General features: G+C 38.7%; 1 protein-coding gene and 1 non-coding gene across 2 annotated transcripts; both read left to right on the top strand.

Moving 5' to 3' along the window:
* The first annotated feature begins 1,878 nt into the window (after positions 1 to 1,878).
* Positions 1,879 to 9,417, top strand: ddx54 (DEAD (Asp-Glu-Ala-Asp) box polypeptide 54). The gene is made up of 20 exons (XM_067575024.1): positions 1,879 to 2,155; positions 3,557 to 3,683; positions 3,831 to 3,901; positions 3,997 to 4,185; positions 4,288 to 4,337; positions 4,449 to 4,490; positions 4,582 to 4,677; positions 4,766 to 4,887; positions 5,119 to 5,180; positions 5,522 to 5,653; positions 5,783 to 5,993; positions 6,104 to 6,235; positions 6,388 to 6,609; positions 6,701 to 6,774; positions 6,852 to 7,055; positions 7,300 to 7,445; positions 7,567 to 7,680; positions 7,794 to 7,904; positions 8,045 to 8,136; positions 8,809 to 9,417. The coding sequence occupies exons 1-20, from the start codon at positions 2,036 to 2,038 to the stop codon at positions 9,075 to 9,077; spliced, it is 2,586 nt and encodes an 861-aa protein (XP_067431125.1). The 5' UTR covers positions 1,879 to 2,035; the 3' UTR covers positions 9,078 to 9,417.
* Positions 2,296 to 2,367, top strand: trnac-gca (transfer RNA cysteine (anticodon GCA)). The gene has a single exon. It is a non-coding gene; the product is annotated as a tRNA-Cys (tRNA).
* Positions 9,418 to 23,470: the final 14,053 nt, after the last annotated feature.

The following is a 23,470-nucleotide window of genomic DNA, read 5'->3' as shown; positions in this document are numbered from 1 at the left end:
GTTGTTGCATGGATGGGTAGGCTTTGCCTGCCAAAATGTCCTATGCGGTTACTTCATGAAAAGTTACGCAACAGAAAGAAATGCTCTGGTTGTCTTCCTTGGCCGCATGAGTTTTGAGTTATATAAATATATAGTCATCACTAGGGTAATTTATTATTATTCTTTAACTTTTCGCATACACATCTTTTACCACTTCATGAGTATGAGGTAACTGAGATTATAATTGCAAACAATGCAGCTAAATGACAAATATGAGTTTAGGCTGGAGTGGCAAGACAGTACTCATGTGCTGAGGTCTAGTTATGAGAAATAAAATCTCTCTGTCATATTATGCACTCCAGGCATAGAAATGACACGCTTTTATTATATATTGTGTGGATAAAGGTACACGTTAATAAAAAAAAATGTTTGTTTGTCCCTGTTTTCTACAGTTTTAAAGTGTTCAGTTTGATGTTTTTCTGAAAAAAAGTAATCATGGCATGTAACAAAGGTTTTGAATTTATGTATACTGACAGAGAAAGACTGACCTAGATAAAGCACCGTGGGCTACTCTGATTATTGTATCAGCCTTGTATTGTGGCTGTGTGACATGCATCAGAGACACTGCTGTGGAAATTAGGGTGTAATCAAGATTTAAGCTTAGACATTACAATGAGGCATTTGTGCCAGCGTTGCGAGTGGACAGGTTGAAATGCTAACAGAGTGTAGGAATAAACTGGATGAGGATGCTGTATGTATATTGTCTCAGATGAATGAGGTGAAACAACACAAAAACTTTGCGAAAAATTGCGATTTCTTTAAAACTGTCATATAATCAGTTGTCTTGTTATCTTGTAATTTGATCCAGACATGGGTGTCAAAACACTAAACACAAAAACATAAGATTATTATTACTAACATAATATAAAAATAATATGATCTCCTAAAAGGGTACTAAAGAAATGTTGTATTTCACTTCCATAAAGGAAAAGGAGATTTGCAAGAACCAGAACAAAATGATTTTATATTCACATGTGTGGTTCAAGCTCCAAATAAACTGGATCTTACACCTCCCACAATGCAAATCAATTGTCGCTTTGTCTCTGATGAAGACACAGTAGTGACTTTGTTGGTCTGTTTGCACTATTAAAGGCTACAAATCAATCAGTGTGCTCCAGTCTTTTCTTATCCAACAATGGCGTTCATTAGACCCTCACAGCCTGTCTTTCAAACTCCAGATCCTCAGTTTGTAATACGGTTTTTTAATCAAAAATTTGAAGTCTCCAAGCCCTCACCAGCTGAGTAGCATGACAAATAAATTAACTGTCATGTGTAAAATCAGTGGAGGGCCGCTTTAATTGCTTCCTGTTCATCAAGGCTCAGAGATTTCAAACAAAATATCAGTGTTCTCCACTGAATTAATGATATTCATTTGGGCGTTGAGGGGATAGAAACCAGAAAATTTAGTTATATGGTTAAATTTAGCTGCCGCCTTATTGGCTTTGAAGTACATTATATCAACCACAAATCCTCTGTCAGTAAATGAGATATTGTTACATCAGAAACGAGGTTGTAAGACAGCACAATGGTAGTATACTACAGTATAATAGTCTTAGAGAAAGTTATCTCGATCAGTGGTTCTCAAAGTGGGGTCAGGGGACCCCCGGTGATCCTTGAGGGACTTCCAGGGGGTCCCCAGAAAAATAGAGAATATTCTAATTTCACTATTATTTCATTGACTATAAGTTAGCCTAATGAGAGAATAAATAAGAATGACTATCGTATTCATATTAAGTTTCACACTCTTCACTGTTATCTGCCCAACTACAGCCTAAATTAATTGATCTATCAGTGTGTGTCAGTAGGTGGCGGTAGTGAGCTATAAGGGACAGTCATGAAACGGAAGAAGAAGAAGCAGCTCACACGTGTGGTCCAATATGTCTGCTCGTCGTCCTGTTGTGTTTTGAGATTGACACGAGTTGTTTTGAACATTAGTTTGTTGCCGTTTTATATAATTATTCAGTAAAGCGTCTCGAGCGCAGTCTTAAACGTCAGGATGGCTCAGAGGAAGAAGAAAGTGATGAAGAAGAAGAGACATACCGCCAGCAGAGAGCCGGAGGCTGACTCTGACACTGGAGACTTTGAGCTGGCTGCTCAAATTAAGGACGATGATTCTGTAAGGAAAACAATACTTATTCAGCTTCTGATCTGATCTCCTGGGCACTTGTTCATGGAGATGTTGGATTTACTGACAGATTATCTGATTTAAAAGAGAGTGGGTGATGTCAGCTGTGTTACACGTTAGGGTGTTGTAGTGGGGGTATAGCTCAGTGGTAGAGCATTTGACTGCAGATCAAGAGGTCTCCGGTTCAAATCCGGATGCCCCCTAAGTCTGTTTTAACAAACTTTGTACATGCTACATGACTATAATTAGAGCTGCAACTATTAATCGATTGGTTGCCAACTATTAAATCAGACGACAAGCTTTTTGATAATCGTCATTTTTTAAGAAAAAAAGTCCAAATTATCTGATTCCAGCTTCTTAAATGTAATATTTTCTGGTTTCTTTAGTCCTCTATGATAGATGATTGACTATCTTTAGGGTGAGGACATTTGAGGACATCACCTTGGGCTTTGGGAGACATTGGTCGTCATTTTTCACCATTTTCTTACATTTTATAGACCAAACAACCAATCGATTATTTGAGAAAATAATCGACAGTTTGATAATGAAAATAATTGTTAGTTGCAGTAATCTATCTGCTGAAACTGTAATTATTAACTTACTGTACTTCAAAAGCATGTAATATAGTCTACTGTACTTTACAAGTGTTGCTCATGTGCTTTGTTGTCATTGCCACTGTGACTTATACTAACACCTTCACAAAAGTACTATAAGCTCTTGCTGTGCACACATACATTTATGCCTACATCTAACTACGGCTGCAACTGTTATTTTCATTATCGATCAATCTGCTGAATATTTTCTTCGGCTAATCATTTTTATATTGATGATTCAGTTTACTTACATGTATGACACATAACATGTATATTTAATTGATTATCAAAATAGTTGCAGATTCATTTTCTGACAATCGGCTGAATTGTTTTATTTGTACTAGAAACCATTTCTTGTACTAACTAGTTGTGTCTGCCTTTTTTCGCTTGATTTCTTCTGCTGCTGAATTTCTCACTTTTGGGACGTATAAAATGTCACAAGATTAACAAAGACTGCGGGAATCATTCAGCTTGGTTTCCTGCAGTGTTTTAAAGACCACCTCAGCTAGCATCATAAAAATGAATACACTTCTATGAAATAAAATATTAAACTTTACACACAGCAAATCCCTTTTATATGTAATGAGTGTTGCTGTCGTTAAAGTCATCATCTACTAAGTAAATTGATCATGAGGCAAAATGTGTCAAGAAATACGCTTATTCCTAAAATGATCCTGTGAACATTGTCATCAAACAATATTCATCCCTCCTTCTTACCTTTAAAGGAACATGATTTTTCAAAATTTTACATGGCATTTTGAAGACCTCATGTGTTTTTTTTTTTTTTATGGTTTCACAGCCAGGGAGGAAATTGCCGCGATTCCCCGCCCATTCTGACTGCCTGTCAGATGTGGAGCCTGACACCAGGGAGCTGGTCAGAGCCCAAAACAAGAAGAAAAAGAAGTCTGGAGGATTTCAGTCCATGGGTGAGAGACAGTGAAGAGTGCATAGATGGGGCTGCGTGTCCACTGCTTGCTGACAGTAGTGGAAATCTACCTGTATATGCCCGGTTTGAGCTGAAAAAGTAAAATCTGATCCCCTGTTCACTCACTCCACATTATGTGTGATTTCAGGTCTCAGTTACCCTGTATACAAGGGGGTCATGAAGAAGGGTTACAAAGTCCCAACTCCAATCCAAAGAAAGGTAAGTCAGTACCACATCAGGATCCTGAAATCCAAATATTTGTGACTTTTGACAACGCAATATGTCACGTCCAATCCTTCTCTTCACCACTGCAGACTGTCCCAGTGATTTTGGATGGCAAGGATGTGGTGGCTATGGCTAGGACTGGCAGTGGTAAGACAGCCGCCTTCCTGATCCCCATGTTTGAGAAGCTGAAGGCCCCACAAGCCCAAACAGGAGCCAGGGCCCTCATCCTGACCCCCACCAGAGAGTTGGCCTTGCAGACCATGAAGTTCACGAAAGAGGTCAGACTGATGAGTTTTTATTGTGTTTGTTGGCTGATATTATATGTAGCTGTGTTTATTTATATATATATTTTATTTATTTATTTTTTTGTGGTTTTACAGTTGGGAAAATTCACCGGCCTCAAGACCGCCTTAATCCTTGGTGGAGACAGGTGTGTGACTCCTCGGCTGTCCTGTGCTGCTGTTCTTTAATTCTCTTGTACTTTGAGATCTGTGCAGTTATTCTTCTTTTCCACTTATACTGATTTAAATGTCTTTTCCAGAATGGAGGATCAGTTTGCTGCTCTTCATGAAAACCCTGACATGTGAGTACACACAGAAGCTTAGATTGTTGTGTTATGGTGCTAACTAATAATAATTGCGTTTACAATGCTGATCTCTGTCCTCCTCCTTCAGAATCATTGGCACCCCCGGTCGTCTCATGCACGTTGTCAAGGAAATGAACCTGAAGTTGCACGGTGTGGAGTATGTGGTGTTTGATGAGGCTGACAGGTGAGAAATGTGGCATATTTTCATTTCACAGATTGGAGACACTGTATGCAAATGTGTTTTAATGTAACCATGTTCCTCTTGCACTCAGGTTGTTTGAAATGGGTTTTGCTGAGCAGCTTCAGGAGATCATCAGGAGGCTTCCAGACACTAGACAGACTCTGCTGTTCTCTGCCACTCTGCCCAAACTGCTGGTGGAGTTCGCCAGAGCTGGTGAGATCACCTTTAAAAAAAAAACCAACAATCTTTTTCTATCCTGGTTTAATGCCAGCTCTGTGCTTTTACATACATCCATCATGATTGAAGGTTTTCAAATTGATTTGAGTCTACTTTTTGGGTTCATCTGTCCACAAACCGTCATAATAATCATCATCTTTATCATAATGACTTTCATATTGGGACTTAAGGCTTCATGCTAACTAAATAAACTTGTTTTGTTTCCAGGGCTGACAGAACCAGTACTGATTCGTTTGGATGTGGATTCTAAGCTCAGTGATCAGATTAAGGTAAAGAGAGGACACATTTTAGTAAACATTACATGAGTCGGGATTAAAGTGCTAATGATTCTGGGTTGTTGTTTTAGGAGAGAAAAACATTTACCTTATGATCACTCAGCATTTCTCCTCACACAAAGCACCTGTTGCTTTCTATCAGGGCAGTGTAATGCCATGCTGCCTTCAGGTGCTCTTTGCAAGCTCTTACTTTATTAGTGAGAAAGTCATACAGTACATCATAAAAATGACTGTATGATTGTTAAAAGTTATGCATCTTATGATCTGAACTAAATCCTCACTTCATATCTATCCATCCATTTCAAAATCTTTTAATTTCTCTTGTCTTCCCTCAGCTGTCATTCTTCCATCTGCGACTGGATGACAAGCCGGCCCTGCTGCTACATCTCCTGAGGAACGTAGTGAAACCTCAGGAGCAGACGGTAGTCTTTGCTGCCACCAAACATCATGTAGAATACCTCAAGGAGGTAAGACAAAGACACTAGAATTACTCCAAAGTCCATTTGTGTGTATTTTTCCTCAGTGAACAATCTTAGTAACTCAGAGATTTAAGTTTGAAAGTATCCATATTTTTGTTCTTTTGTTTTATTGTCCAGCTGCTGACTTCAGAAGGTGTGGAGTGTGCCTACATATACAGTGCCCTGGATCAGACTGCCAGGAAGATCAACATTGGAAAATTTGTGCATCGGAAAGCCATGGTGCTCATTGTGACTGATGTCGCTGCTCGTGGTATAGACATCCCCCTGCTGGACAATGTCGTCAATTACAACTTCCCCTCCAAGGCCAAGCTCTTCTTGCATAGAGTTGGTGAGTGTTATGGAAACAATTAATAAGATTGATGATAAAATTTTTTTTTGATCCTTTTACCAAATTTCAATAAAGAGGAAGAAGTGCTGAGGTTGGTCTTTTTCCTTCAGGTCGTGTGGGACGTGCGGGGCGCAGCGGCACAACCTACAGTATGGTTTGCACAGATGAGATGCCTTTTGTATACGACCTTCACCTCTTCCTTGGAAGGCCCGTTCAGATCGCCACACCTGAACACACACAAGGTAGCCTTTTTAGAATATATGCCAGGTTTCAACTGATGAATGAACTCTGGGATTGATGTACTCAGGCTGCTAGTAGACTTTTAAAAGTATTCCTTATTTATCACTATCTTACCTGTCAATCTGCTATCCAAACCTCGCCTTCCCTCCTCCAGATGTAGACGGTGTGTTCGGGCGGGTCCCTCAGAGTATCCTGGATGACGAAAGCTCAAATCTGATCGCAGCACACGACAACTCCCTAGACCTGCAAAACCTGCATCGTGTCTCAGAGAACGCCTACAAGCAGTACCTCAAGTCTCGACCAAACCCCTCGCCAGAGTCCGTCAGACGAGTCAAAAACACAGATCTGTCCATCATGGCTGTTCATCCGTTACTGGGTCAGTTTGGAGGAGGATGAATTATGTAGAGAGCAATGATAATGATGCTCAGGGAGTAGTTTGTAACAGCATTTAATTGATCTCGTTTTAGGGTCGGGTTTGGAGAAAATGGAACTAGACCGCCTTCAAATAGTTGATGCTATCAAGGGCTACAAATCCAAATCGGTGAGTTACAGTTGATGACAATGCAGATATCTCATTGTGCTGCAATTTCCTACTAACCTGTGATGTCTTTCTTCTAGACTATCTTTGAAATCAACTCCAACAGTAAGACACAGGCCGGTGAGGTGATGCGAGCCAAACGCTCCAAGGACTCACGGTTGGTGGACAAATTTAACAAGCATAGAGATAACCTGGCTGCAGAGAGCCTCCTGCATCAGCCCATCAACCTCTCCACCACCGATGAGACCACACACACCGCAGGCCAGGATGATGACGCTCTAAATGTAAAAAATGACTTGAAACAAGTCATTTCATATTTTTGAGAGATCAGCATGTGGAGCACTGAGGCCAAAAATCTCATGATGTGTTAATTTGCTTCTTCTTATAACACTGGTCCAACACATCATTATTCAAGTGTTTCTAAATGTTAATTACTGTTGCAAATATCCTCATTTTGTACATTTATTGACCAAATGCCAACATAGGTGTCACTTTTGATAAAAATGTAATTCTTTATTTTTCCACCAGGGGGTGTTCTCGGAGGTGGTCGGTGGAAAGAGGAAAGGCCGGCAGGAAGATGGGGAACAATCAAAGAGCAAGAAAAGCAGACAAACAGGCAAAGATGAAGAGTTTTACATCCCCTACAGACCTAAAGACTTCAACTCTGAGAGAGGGTGAGGATACAAATTTTATTAAGGCATATTGAGATGTGTATGAAATGTGAAGTAAATTACATCAGATATGATTAAAATATATTATCTGTGTTTTATAACCTGTCATGCCTGTTCTTGTTAGGTTAAGTCTCGGCGGAGAGGGCAGTGCCTTTGACCAACAGGCCTCCACAGCTGTCCTGGACCTCATGGGAGATGAGGGAGACCGGTTCAACCAGCACAAAAAAATGATGAAATGGTGAAAATTTACTCATTCATTCGTTCAAAGTCTCTGTCTTCTTTTCATACACCTTACGCTTCTGATTTTGCCATTTCATATATCATCATTCGGTGCATCTCTGTTGTTTGTAGGGACCGCAAGAGGAAGCGCTTTGTCAGAGACACAGGAAAGGAAGACCAGAAGAAAAAGATAAAAACAGACGGCGGCCAAGTCATCCAGAACAAAAAGAACAAAAAGAACTTGTATCCTTTCAACAAAATGTCTCTTTGTGTTTACTATTATCACTGCTGTCATATTACTTGAAAATTTATTACTATTCTCTCTCACTGTGACAATATTTAGCTGTATTGTTGAGATGTTGTATGATTTAACGACATGTCAGTTACGAGGAGTGGAAGAAAAAGTACAGGGTCGATGACGGAGGATCTGGCTCAGATGGAGAAACGGGAAGAGGAGGAGGGAGGAAGCCAGGAGGTAGGAGAGCATCTTCAGTCTCAACTTGAACACTTATTATTCATTACATCTAATGGACTGTTTTGTTAAAGCAGTTGTAATTAATGAGGTCTATGGGATTTAAACAAAATGTTCCTAATAGGCAATAATTATAATTATTCATGGTTGACACATTTTTGAAGTCTTATTTTACTGTTGCAAATCATCCTTAGCACACCTTCAAAAGTGTAAATATTGTCTGTTTTTGAAAGGAATAGTTCAACACTTTTGGAAATGCTTATTTGAATTCTTGCTGAGGGTTAGTTAGTATGAGATACAGTCAGCAGGTGGTTAGCTTAGCTTAGCATAAAGATTGAAGTTAGGGGGAAACGGTTAGCCGTTGGCTCTGTCCAAAGGCAACGATATTCATTAAAAGGTCATATCTTGACTTTTTAATCTGTAAAAAAATTAAGAGTAAAAATGACATAAAATTACCTTTTTATGAGAGGTTATGTGCCGGACTATTTCTTTATTTTATCGGACTCTGATTAGCATATTTCTAAAAAATGGCAAAGTATTCCTTTAATTTCCAAGCGGAAAGTAAATTAATACTTTAAGTCACTGTGTAAATCGCAGGTCTATCAAGTGTAGCTGCTGTACCTTTTTAAAAAAAAAAAAAAGTAATGTTTTTTTTCTGTTTCATCCCTCTCCCAGGTCGTGGTCATGGTCGTGGTCAGCGAGGTCCTCAGTTCCAGAGCCCTGGACGATCGCAGGTAACGCCAGGTGGCCGTAGAGTGCGCACAGAGCTGAAGACGAATGATCAAATCCTGAAACAACGAAAGAAAAATCAGAAGCACCAGTTCCTGCAGAGTGGCGGCCTGCAGAAACTCCGTGGCAAGAACAAACAGTTTCTCGGAGATTTCAAGAAGTCAGGTTTTGGACGAGGCAACCAAAAGAAGGGCAAGATGAGGAAGAGAATGTGAGGAGGATGGATCACAGAGGGATGATGTTGTGACCACACGGGACTGAATGATGAATACTTTTATCATCCCAGACCATCTTTAAGAATTTCATGGTGCCTGTCATGATTATGGATTGAAGGAGAAGAGTTGAGGAAAGCATTTCTAGACTTCGGTTTACCTTTTTCCTCATTGCTTACCGAACTTTGTATTTGACACAGAGTATGTATAAGAATGATCCAATGAACTGGGTTTCCTTCTTTTAAGCGTGTTGGCAGATTAACCTGTTTAATTGTTTTTGAGTACTTAAATATGTCTGTACACATTATTAACTGATGGTAAAATACAGATATGAATAAGGTCAGATTCTGTGTCATGATTTTATTTGCAGGCAATTACATGTTTATACAATAAACAAAAGTGCAGCATAGAAATGAACGTCTGATGAACTTTTGCTACAAATGGGACGACAATATACATCCATTAAACGGGGTCATAAATGGGGTGGAGCTGTAGTCGTGGCTTTTGTTGCTATTTCAATTAAAGCCCAGTCAGGGTAACCGCAATCCTTGATGTGACTTTGTATCCTACCTCAAGCCTTTATGATTGTTGTTGTTTCTGCCTGGTGGTATTATGACTGGATGGCTCCCATTTTGTCCTCTAGTGCATGGCATGAATGAAAAATGAGGTACTGGTTTGTTTGAGTAGGTTTTCTGTGAACCTCAAAACTGAGGTCACCCACTTCTTTAAATGTCAGCTTCAAAAATGATGTAATTATCTGCAAATGAGTGTTCAGTGAAAGCTGAGAAGCTTTTTCTTTAAAATGTATGTAGGCCCAAGATGTTATATTTTCCATCAGCTCTAATTTCTGTTTTGAAACTGTGCCAGTCAACTCTTCTTTGCCAGCATCTTGAAAAGGTATGCACTCTTTTGAAAACTAGCACTTAGGGAGAAATAAGCAATCTGTGTTCCTAAGGTTTTTCAGATGCCACCTTGTACTCGCTACCACTTAAAGTAACTTGGATATAGCGAGAGGAGGAGTGGGAAGAAGAAGAAAGGGAAACAAAGCTAAGCTAGCCATGCTATCTGCTCTATGAGGTTGTATTTAAAGGTTAGGTTCACAATTTTTCAAGTCTGTCCTAAAACAATATTCAGGTGCCCAAATGAACACTGACATATTTTTCTTGCTGTAATCCTTCCTCTTGTTCATAATGGCCATTAAGAGATCCCTTCATAATGCACTTTCAATGTAAGTGAATGGAGAGAAAATCCACAGCCCTCCTGTGAAAAAAAAGTATTAAAAAGTTTATCTGAAGCTAATATGAGGCTTCAGCTGTCCAAATTAGTCAAATCAAGTCAATATCTTTCAAAGTTAGTCTTTTTAGTGCCAAATTCCCTCTTTTTGTTACGATCCTTCCACTTCAAGATACAAAGAGGGAATTTTTTTTTACTATAATAACTAAATGTGGAAGATATCCACTTTATTAGACTGCTGAAGCATCATATAAGCTTCAGATAAACATTAAACATATAACTAATATATACTAAATTCATTTTTATAAGGAAGGTAGCATGTTAGGAGGATAACATTAGAATTAGCACACACAAAAACCCAGGATATTTCACAAGATAAGTGAAAACTATGACCTGCTGATAGTGCTATAGAGAAGGTTAGGGGATCATCAAAGTCATTAGGCTTCATCCCCTAGAAACCATGAATATCTATGCAAAATTCCATGGCAATCCGTCCAATAGTTGCTGAGACGTTTAATTAAAAAACAAAAACCTCATGCTGACACAAGATGAAAAGTCAAGAGATTATTAAAGTTAGTAGGCTTCATTATCTGGGAACCATGGATATCTGTACCAAATTTCATGGTAATCCATCCAATAGTTGTTGAGATTTTTGCAGTCTGGACCAAAGTGGAGCACCGACCAACAGACCAGCATTGCCATCTCATCAGATTTTGATGGCATATAATGTTATGATGCAATGTCACTGGGACATCAACTTACTTAAACATTATTATACAGATTCAGTAAATGTTTGGATGCATTAACAAAGTCGTACAAAACAGAACATTTGATAGGGGCCATATCTATCTGACTGTTACTGACAGTAAGTTAGGTGTCATCTACACAAGATTCTATGGCAAAAAAGCCATCTTAATATCATACACAAGTCATGGATGTATTATAAGAGCTTTCATTATACATCCATGGTACAAGCGGCAGTTTTAGGTCTGAAAAGTGAAGCCAATGCGGAAGTGCCTTAAACCTGCATTCTCTCTAATGGCCAGCAGGGGGAGACTCCAGTAGCTCCAAAAAGAAGTCTGATTGTATAGAGGTCTATGAGAAAATGACCCTACTTCTCACTTGATTTATTACCTCAGTAAACACTTTCCTAATGAGTTTATGGCCTCAATCGCTAGTTTCAAGTCTGTTTCAATACAGAATGATGTTTCTTTGGTAATTTATGGTCCCATTTAATTTAAATTTGAGGATAAAGCAGGATATGATTTAGGGCGTGGCTACATTGTGATTGACAAGTCGCTACCACGGCGACAACGTTGGTTAGGTAACGTAAACATGGCGAAACCAATGGAAAAGTATAAATACAGGTGAGCCGTAGCCGGCGCTGTTTCAGTGTGTTTTCAGTTCATGGAATTTAACTGCAAAATCTTGGTCGCCTAAAAAAGTCTTGTTCGGAGTTTGGTTATACTAAAAGACCGTCCAAGAAGTTGGATGTTCAATTTTTCAGGTGAGTTTATCTTAAATGTTTTAAACCCGTTTTTCGCTAGCGAAAATTAGCATTAGTGTTAGCGTTAGCGTTAGCATTAGCATTAACACAGTTCACAACAGACTGCAAATGCAAATGCACCGTGCGAACCAAGCTAGCAGCTACCGGTTACAGTCAGCTCCACCCTCTCTTCCAAATATGGTCACGTCTCATCACTACTGGCTCCAAAAATCCGAGATGGCGACGGTCAAATTGCCAAATTCGAGGCTTCAGCAAACCAATGGGTTACAAAACGGCGTCTCCGACCATCAATTTCTACAGTCCATGATTAACGTTATTTAAGGTAAGTTTACAGCTACGCCTGAACTAGCCTACTGTTACAGGCCTAATTGTTTTTTGTTGTGTTGGATAAATTCTTACAATCACAATTACTGTACATCCACATCTATCTGTAATATTACATTTGAGTAGAAGTTTTTGAATAATAGAAATATTTATTATGATTATTGTGTGTTAAGTTTTTGTTATTTATTATTTATTATTATGAATAATAACTGAAGCTTTAATGATTTAAAATATACCTTTGACATCTAAAATCACTACAAATCTTTTGTGCTGTCATTATTTCCCTTAATATTTTCATCGTATCAAGCCCTGATTTGTTAAATTAGTCATAACACATGGTATGCAATAAAATATACATCTCTGCTGTTTAACTTGAATTTTAAATTGTAATCTTTTGGTTATGTTTATATAATAAAATAATATACTGAAATTTAGTTTTTCTATCATCAATAATGCACCAGGCGTCTCACATCTGAGAACCATCACATTCAACTGGTGTTGCTGGCCACATGTCAAATGATCATGTAATTTATTTCCTGCAGAAGATACAACGGTCGATCATCCGGCAAAGGAGAATTCTCTCATTTCTTCAGCTGCAAGGAAGGTGCAAAACATGACCACATGCACAGCAGCCCCAGAGGAGAGAGCAGCACGACACCAATGCAAGTGAGGGAGACGAGTTGCGCTGTCCATCTGGATGTGGTTATAGTGCTAGCTGTTTTTTGATGATATGGGTACATGCTATCATACAGTAGGTTATTCATGGTTGCAGTTACGGGCCGGGGCTCTTCCATGAAGATTTGTGGCTTCCAGTTGTCTGTGTGAATGCTGCTAAAGATGGAAGAAAATGGGTGGTAGGTAGGAAATGTATTTGGTCCAAACACAGTTGAATCACCATGGAGATTGTCACAGGACACACACCAGACCATTGTCATATTTCATGGTGGGGGGGATCTTCCAAATAACATCCATTCATAAAACACACCAGCTACTCTGCCTAGGGGGTAAAGCAAGAAAAGTTTCAGTTTACCGTGCAGTATAATGCAAACCACATCTGAATCAAGAGTATTTATTAAAACAAAGTATATTTATAGCTTATTAAGACATTAGCACAACTTTTTGATACTAATAATTATAGTGTTGTTACACTATAATGCATGTATACAGAAAATAAAACTATGTATATAGTGTTGTTAATATAATATTCACAACAAAACCAAAACCAAAATACATAAGCACAAACACTTTTAATCATGTAGGCCTATACAATGTATGTAAAGAGGAATTACATGACAGCATTTCATATATTATGCATGCTTTTACATGCCGATACAAATAGAAAACATTTCAAAATGTCGGTAAATTTATAAATATAATGAAGCTAACTAATGAATTCTGGAGTGAGTATACAGTATTTTACCCCAGATATAATATTTTGCAATATGAGCTAATTCCAAGAAACATTATCCATGAAGGAATTTACAGATTTTTTAAATACTGTACACTCATTTCAGAATTCATTACAGTTACATTATAAAGGTGTCTACACTTTGAAACAGCTTCTTAGGGTATATTATTAATTGTATTCACTGACATTTTGAGTCTACATCTACAGTATGTGTACATGTATATGCAGTGCACTATGTGAAGTTAATGTCCTTTAATGGGCATACACAAATGAGAATAATTTGATTTTTTTCTCTATGATTGTGTTAAAGGAACTGATTATGTGGCATGAGACTTGATGGTTTTATTTTCCCCCTCATAGAAGTAGGTTATTCCCAGTAAAGAGTGACTGAAACTATGATTAATGTTCACACCTGATTAGTGCAGCTTGAATATTGAAGTGGCTAATTTATTGTCTGCAGTATTTAGACATATAATTAGCATATAATTATCTGAAAATTATTGGGCAATTATCAGATTTGAGCAGCACATTGTTCACTAACCGAGCAACAATGAAGACATTTCATTATAAAAATGAAATTGAGATGAGAGCCAAACAGGAAGACATTAGCAGACAGACACGTGAAGGAAACACTTGACTATGCTATGAAAGAATGGATTTCTGCATGCGTCAATGTGTGGGTGTATGTATGTGCGTCAAGGGGTAAGGGAGGAGGCTGGACTGATTGTTGAAATACACACCTGAGCAAATCATGTGCTAGCTATAAAAAGTTATTTGTGGAGAATAACATCCAGATAGGGCGTTTGTACTGTCTGTCCCCGAACTATCTGGGAGCATAACAAGCAGGAGTGAAGGAGAGTACGTTGCCTACGATATCAGTTAATCCTCGTGCAGAGATACCGAGCTACAGCCTGCCTTTACCTCATATCCTGTCCTCTGTGAAACCATCCCTCACCCCCCTTGTCTATCTGATGGCCCCTTCTCCCTGTCCCAGTGCTCTCTAGTGCTACGGCAGCTCTCCAGTCGTCAAGGACGGCAGCTTTATCTTTATTTAGGGTTCCCATGGACAGACACAGCATCCACTTGAGATATGGCAAAGAGCCTGAGCATCAGAGTACTGCTGCTCTTATAACAGTGGAATATAAATGCTATAGCAGCTGGACTGTGCTCTCTCTCTGTGTGTGTGTGTGTGTGTGTGTGTGTGTGTGTGTGTGTGTGTGTGTGTGTGTGTGTGTCATTGTCTGACCACTGACAAATTTGACAGGCCTTAAATATTTTAGTTAGCTTCACATTTTTTTTGTGTTTTTTTTGTATAAAACTGACTGACCAGGTGTCTTTAGCCCATTTCAGTGTCATGTGGAAATGCGATTCCAAACAGGAATTGTTATGAAAACTGTCCCGGTTCATACATTCAAAATATGGTCTAAAGTTTTCACATGCGGCTGCCAAACAGAAACCCTTTTCCTACGAGAGTAAACCCTAATTTTTTCATGATTGCTCATAGCATTAGCACCTTTAGATTTGATTTCCTGACATGACAACATAGCTTAAGAAATCCAACTCTTACAACATGGATATCAGCTTGTCTTTGAATGCATCACCAAGCAAAATCTTCAAAACAGTACCTGCTTGCAACTGCATTACTTCGTTAATAACATTTCAGGGTAAGAAATAAAAAAAAAAAACCCATAAGCAACACATTTGTTGAAGCAAATGGGGAATCCAAATAAACAACCATTTGGTATCGTTTTAAATATTGCAAGCAGTCGTGTAAAACAAACTTGACTAGTATAAAACATGGTGTGAAAAGTAGCTATCTCAGACGCACAGCTTTGCAAGACATCACAACTTGTGTTGTCTCTCTAGATGCATGTACAATATATTTGTTTTTTTCCATACTTATCTTCCTTTATCTGAATTCGTTATCAAAACAATTATCTTCTTACAGACATGTGTATGTTGTGTCTGTCCCATTCTTTCCCGAGCAGCCGTCCCCACAGTCTGGCTCTCCTCTCCCCTCTGTATGCTCTGATGATAAGATTGCTGCCCTTTCTCAGGCTATCGCTTATGAGGCAAAAGGCCACTTGAGGAATGACAGGGCCAACATGACTGACATTAGCCGCTCTTGCCTCAGCGATTTCATCCTCCTGTGTAGAAAACTGCTGACAACTCATTACGGTTAAAAAATCTTTAACGGGACTTTCTTTGTTTTTTTGTTTTTTTTTTAATAAAGGTCATACAGTGCTGCTCTCTCAGACTGGGTGGAGCTGAGATGTTGTTAGGTCAACTGTTGGTTAGCTTGGTTTATTGTCATATTGTAATTACAGTACTGTGGCTTTGTTTTGGAAACAGGCAGCTCATGAAGAACAACCTGCCATGCAGACGCTTAAGGGGAACCTTAAATTAGCTTGATCACAAGGGAAGGACTGTAGTGAGTCTCTAGGACTTTCTCGGGGCCAGAAACCTCCTAATTAGAAATAGAAATGTCTGTTGGGGCTATGTTGGCTGCAAGCCACTTACAGTAAAGTGAATAGGAACCAGATTGGGAAAATGATCACACCGATCTAATGAAGTAAAAATTCAGAAATGGCACTTAAAATTAAGATGCAAGCCAAACTGTGTTCTGTCCATTAAAACCTGCTCTCTGTTAAAAACTGTCTGGTGTGTTTGAATTATTTATGATCATCATGAACCTCCTGATCTCCAGCAAACTCTTAACCTGGCTGAGCTGACTACACGTGCACAGCTTGACATGCGCACCACTTGTATAACTGTCTGTCTCCCCCACTTTATCATTTGTAATCATAACTTTTAGATGCTTAAAAGGTTGAAATGCCAAGAAAACAATTAATCAGCACTACAGTAATGATTATTTTAATATGCCAGCAACTTCCTGTGGGTTTGAATGTGTCAGGGACAATTTAAGGTTGTTTGAGATTTACGGATGCATGACATAAATATTCTGCTCTGTCACTCTAATCCTCTATTTAAATTTTCAAGTACCCAATTCTGTGCTTTCTTATTAAACAGGAAAAAATCATGCCCGCCTGAAACCACCAGCTGCCAATCGCAATGTAAAGAAAATCTTTCATTGCCAGAGAGCTGTGTCTCTGCTATGATCTGTTACTGCTGTCAAGCTGTAAATCTGGATGCACCCTCTGAGAGAGGAAAGAGGCTTTTCAGCGGGGACTATTATATCTAAAGAAAGCTGCAAGACAGCGTTTCCGCTGCTTGCCTTTGCGCCATGGAAGTGAAATACAGTCGGCACGCAAAAGGCCCCTTTTTTTCCCAGTTTTGCACCTCTTTTTCTCTTTTATTAGCCCTCAGCATCTTCCCACACTCTCACTGTTTTGTGTCACTGTGACCGCAAACCCTGAAAAGAGAGGTTGCTGGCACGAGTCTAGTCAAAAAAATGCATGAATTGTTGCAATTACACATTTCCCAATTAAAATTCTCAGAGTAAGTTCTTTTCCTGATCCATACAATTGATTCACAATCACAGCAAGAACGCCCACATTAAATGAAAGGATTTGTTTGTGTGAATGACTGAGAGTAAAGGAAAGACTGCTGTGTGTTGTGCCTTGAAGGGGTAAATATGTTGGCATGGAGCCACAGCCCATTGGATTAGGACTCAGAGAGGGTTATTTTTGGGGATGTTCAGGTGCCTGGGGCCCAGTCCGAAAGCCCTTATAAAGAGGTCCTCTCTGGGTGGGTGGAAAGTGGGTTATCAGCTTCACTGTCGCTCTTCGATGGGGCCAACTCGTTTGCATCTAGTCAACACCTTCCGCCCCTTCCTGGCACAAATCCGACCCCAGCTCCCTAAATCGACCCTTGGCTTACTGAGCATTTTGAACACATCTCTTTCTACCACATTTTATCTTATACTATGCCACTTCAGTTCAATTTCATATTAAATACAATTCTTTTATTTCTGTTTTGTCTTCTTATTTTTCATCCGCAGTACACTTTCTTTTAATCCTTTCCATCCCCTGTCTATCCCTCTTTGCCATCTGCTTTACATTATTGATGAACAGCAAGAGCAGAGGTGGAGTTTGCTTTGACCAAATCATGACAATGCTTAGCGGTTAATGGGATTTCAATGTAAAACTGAACCAAAATCATTGTACTTATTTAAATATGTGCACTTAGTATAAGTGTGACTGTACAGTGTAAAACTAATAGTGGACAACAGCAGTCAGGGTCTGTATTAAAAAAATGTTATTACCACATCTTTCCGTTCTTCTTCTTTTTTTCTACCCTTCTCTCCTTTCCTTGTCTAAGGAATGTTTTCCCAGACTCTCTTTTCACCCTCCGCGAGCACTCTGTCTCTCTGTGGCTACACACTTCATTTGTCTTCCCCGGGATCAGAGAAACACTGAAAATCAAAATAATCACTGGACATTGAAGTAGGAGAACTCTTAAGGCAAACCCCAGATAACAAGATGACAAAGCTTGTTAAGACAGATCTTTCGAGAGGCTGGCCGCTCCAAAATATTATCTCTTTTTAGTCATATTCGACCAGTATATCAGGATGCTTTAAAAACATTTAAGCACATTTGATTATTAATAACTTATGTTTAATATTATAAGGTGTTGGAAAGTTTGAATTATGTACAGCATTTTCATTTCATCCACAGTGATGAACACTAATTTAACACATTAATATAATAAAAAGTTGAGTAAAATCATGAGGATCTCCATTTCTCTAATATTACATATTATTATCAATTAGTCAACTATAACTAAATGGTGATACAGAAGGAGTTTCTTTAACCTGTTAAGTGACACTGTCCCACCTGTGGGACATTTAATCCTTGGTGGCATCATTTTCAGGATCACTTATACCCATTTTGACTTTTTGGTTGTAAAATGTAAAGATTTACCTTTTTAAATGAGACCAGTGTTATGGCTGTAATCCAATGGGTTGAAGAACAGTAACATTATTTTGGGTACTATATATTTTCGTCTGTGTACAAATTGAGCCTATTAAGAGGTTAAATACATTAAAATGTATAACCCTGTATATACAAATAGCTTTAATCAGCTTGCTTCCCCCAGTTGATAAAAGCTTTTAAAGCATAACTGTGGCTACATAATCCAATGTTATCTTTTCATAACATTGAAAAAACTATTGAAATGCTTTGCTTTTAATTTTAGCATTTCTTGAAGCCATTTCTCTAATAAAGAAAATGTTTTTATAGTGTCCGCCTGAAGAAAAACCTTTTGACACATTCTCATTTACTGCTGCATTCTGCTTAGTAACCAAAAGATGGAGCTATAGCCATTGTCCAAGGTCAGACAGAGAAAGCTGAAAGCCGGTGAGATTTTCTGGGCCTCCCAGCAAGGTTTGGGTTTTGGATGTTTGTGAGCGGGTTTGAAATGATTTTAGTACCGGGGCCGACAAACTGGCCAATGTGGAAAAGTTTGAATTAAGAGCCAATTCTTAGGGATCACTCAAAGATAGCAATATGCAGCATCTTTAGAAAATGGCCATTACCTTTCAGTAACATTGTGTATGGTTGAGTGGTTGAAGGAGTCCCTTGAAGCCTAATGTATATATACAGCCAGGTGCAAAGCTAACAGGTTATGTACTTTACATCTGGTGTGTTAAGTAATATAGATGTGAAAGACAAAATGACCTAAAATTACAGTTACAGTGACTGGCGAGGGGGGAGGAGGAGTACTGTAACCTTTTCCATAAGGAGAATTGGGGGTTGTGATTGGTTGAAGACCATTTTCCCTTCTCTCTCCCCCTCCTACTTCCTCCCCCTCCCCCTCACACCAGACCCTGGATGGCACGCAAGGCCCTGACCACCACCGCAGCATGGCGCCGAGGGGGTACAGAGTCTGTGTTTGTGTGTGCATGTGTGTGTATGGTGCGTGCGTCAGCCGGTTTGGAGGGCCAAGACCCCGGATATGTTGTGGAAGTGTGCAGTGGACAGGGGCCAGACAGGACGTGACCTTCGGGAGGAAGCTCGGCCAGCCCAATAGGCCAAGTGGCTATCAATCAACACCTTTTGTCCCGCCCTAACCAACCACCTCAAACACACAGGAGGATTAGGCACCACGGCCGCCTCGTTTTATTCATCTTTTATAGAAATTACTAAATTGTAATCAGGTCGCTCAATGTCAAGACTCCAACAAACTCCATTCCAACTCCATTCCTTAATAACAAAAGAAAAAATAAACAATTCACAGAATAAAAAACTATTTATTCGTTAATAGAAACCAGAAAAAAGTTATTTTTAGAAGTTGGATGAAAATATTTAATTTGTACCAGTTTGGTGCAGTACATGAGTATATCTGGATTTTTGTGTTAAATCTAGTAAGATCTATGGATCCATCAGAAATCATCTTTGCTACTTAATTGCAGAATGTGACCCAGATTTGTGTCAGCCACCTGTAACTGATGGACATGATTATTTATTAGTCTGTTTAACTCCACTGTAATTTAGCAGGGACACTTTCATTACTCCCTATTCATGGTAACAGCAGATCAAAGCTGTGGGCTGATTTTACTCCCCTGCAGGCTGTCCAGGGTCTAACCTGCACTTCGGACAAATGACCAACAGGTCAGGAACTTAGTTCCGCTGAGGGTAGAGGCCAAGAGCCTGGGACTGACCTCATACTGATGCCACTGTGCTATGAACTATTTATTAACTACATTGTGTCATGGTCACTATTAGTATCCAATGCTTCAATAAATGATATCTTTGTTAATGTTGACGATAAAGGAGTCAAAATGAAACCTGTGCTGCAAAATGTTGCCACAGATTTGTCAGATTTTCCTCAGCAATTGTGATTACAACAAACATCTGGAGGTAATGGAAAGTTCACTTCAAGTCTAATTTGCACAAGTGTTGCTGTGTGCTGTGGAGGAGAATAATCCTATCTTAAAAAATGACTAATTGTAACTAACTTCCTCATTCATAATTACACTTTTAGTGGTCGGATGATGATTTTATTTTATTCCTGGTCTCCAATACCCATTAAATCAACTGTGTCTCAAAACAGAGAAATCAGCTGCTATTATAAACTATGGGGAAATTGTTGTCACATATTTGGCCTTTTTTGCATAATAGAATATCAAAGAAATTGAACTGGCCCAACAAGCTAAAGATATTAATAGACATATGAATGTCTTAGTGTTGTCCGTGTCTGGGAAAAAGGGCTAAAGGTGCTAATTAACAGAGCTGTCAGTGGTTCCTTGAAGTGAAGTGAACTTGCCGATAAGCAGAGTGGCTGGTAGAGGGAAACTGACGGAGGCCCCCAAGCCATCTGGACCTTGTTCTCCTAAAGAGCGAGGCCGTGGCACAAAATAAGGTATTGACAGTGAAGTCTGAGGAAGAATATACAAGGAAAATATAACTTGATTGTGTGTTTAAAAGGTATAAATGTGACAGGTGTGGGAGGTGAACAGTTAATAATGCTTGTTATAACAAAGCTTGGAGATTGGTGTAGCATTTATAGTTTCAGGTCTTTGCATATATGTGTTGATTCATTATAAAAACGCTTGCTGACTGAAATAACATCTGTTTTTGGTGTTAGTCTTTACAAGGAACAATGTCAGACTTTTATTCATTTCATTTTCTGAATCCATATATGCCACAACATTTTAAAATTATAATTTATTAAAAAAGTACATTTGTTTTAGAATGAATTTAGTATCCAAAATGAATGTGTTTAAAATCAATAATGTGAAATTGTGAATTCAGGCTTCAAATCAATTTTATACATGAGGAAATTAATTTTATTGATAGGGGTTCAGTTAGATACATGTTGCAAAGCTCAGGTGTTCCTAGATAATTATATGAATAATGCCAAAACCCCCCCCCCCCAAACCCTCTATTAAAAAACAGGACAATGATGGATCGTCTCCTTCCTTCTCTCTCAGACATCTTCAGCAGTTCAGTTCTGCAGCGCTAAAGTGCTATCCTGTGACTCTGGAGGGCCCACGTAGCTCATCTCCTGCAGGTAATCAACCATCATTCTTTCATGAGGCTGTGAGTGTTCAGGAGAGACTCTGGATCTCCCCTGCTGCTTCTGCCAGCAATACATCCTGCTACACGTTAGGGAACATGACAACTGCACTCCCTCCCAGCTCATTGCACCTGAACACACTCCTCTATCTCATGACATGATAGGTCAAATCAGATCTCTCGCTACTACGGCTTGGTAGATCAGTCTGCTTCAAGGGAACTGAGGTAAGAGTTGTATAGATTATTGATTTCTGTCAAATTGCAACACGTACATAATCAGCTTTAGACAGAAAATAGTTGTGTATTACTTAAATCTCCTTAGTATGTATGTCAGTATGATTGGTTTTATGGTTCTCCACACAAAACAAATGTGATTGTAATTTCATTGATTTAAGCTAATTGAATTGTACCTAATACTAATTTTAAGTTTTTCTCTGGCACCTCATAATTTACAACAATATAAAGGAAACTTGAACCACCAGAGGGCAATTTGACATTACTTCCCTATAATGCAGAAAAGAAAATCAGTATTTTCCCAATTTTATCAATTCACCCACAATTTGACATTTGTTATTATTTGTGATTACAGCCCTAAAGAAGCTGCTTTTTCTCAAACCATCTTAGCAGAATAATATTGGGAGACTCAGGATGTTAGCATTAGGCAGCTCACAAGCCACTTCCTGCTATTTGGCTAAATGGAACGTGTGGCTGGCTCCAGTGAGGTTGCTCTTCAATCTGTGAATTGGATAGTCCAATAATGTTGATTGGCTAAAGTTCAGAGCCCCTGTGCTACTTGCTATATTAGCAACACTATGTCAAAACGTTATCCAGCTTTTACTTCAATGAGACTTATGATGACCAAAGACAATTAAGTGTGGCACCCGCAAAAATGGTAAATGGTGAAGTGGTTGAGAAATTAATTGGAATATCAAAAGCTGTGATGAAAAGAATTACTAAGGTGTTCAAAAATACTTCACCATGGATATTAATAGCCTCATAACTTTTTTTGAAATGTGTATTTACATGTCTTATTAATAATCACATACCCCAAAACATGGCACACTTGATCCTCCATACAACTGCAAATGACAAAGTTACTCAACTAATATCTCTCAACTAAGTGTTTTTGTCAGATACGGCCTCCAAGAGTTGTCATCTCTGCTTCTCTGTATTGTGTCTGTCATTTTTGGTAATTTATCATAAAATAAATCTAATCCAGTGTTTAATAACTGAACATTGTTGGTGTTCAAACAGTAACAAAATATATTTAAAAGAAACTGACTTTTTTTCTTTTTTAATTTCTGTTACTCTACAGTATAATTTCTTTACATTTGCACAAAAACAATGTAATGGTTGTGAGCATGTCATTTCCTCCATAAGCATGAATTAGACCCACCATTTCGACCTGTTCACATGAGGCAGGTAGCTAATGTTTATGTTTTGATGTGTAAAACAACTTTAATCAAAAAGTTACTGGTGCAGTCCTGACACTGGTAGGAAAACATGGTATATTTTCCCTCTCCTAACGTGGATAACCTTTTAAAAAGTGTAGGCTTCCAATTTATCACTCACACCCTGACCACCACTGCATCCATCACTGCCCTTTCCCTGCTCTTGGGGGGGAACATATTTTTTAAAAAACTTTTTATGCATGTAACACATCTAACGGTACATGCACTTTCAAAGACTTTCACACTGAGACCCTGAGCAAATCCAAGAAGATAAACTCTTTAAGGACTGACCTGGATTAACTGATTAATGTGATCAACATAGGGGCTGGAATTAAATGCTTTAATGGCTTTATCCATTTATGTGGACTAATTCACACTGGATATGGGAAAGTACACACATCATGTGTATGTGTGATCAGAGGAGATTTAAATGATCATATTTTACTTGTATGAGTGACTACTGTATGTTGCCAGCAAACATTTCCACACACTGA

This window comes from Thunnus thynnus, chromosome 19 (genome assembly GCF_963924715.1).
Source record: "Thunnus thynnus chromosome 19, fThuThy2.1, whole genome shotgun sequence".
Classification (NCBI taxonomy): domain Eukaryota; kingdom Metazoa; phylum Chordata; class Actinopteri; order Scombriformes; family Scombridae; genus Thunnus; species Thunnus thynnus.
This window is presented reverse-complemented; position numbering and strand designations above follow the sequence as displayed.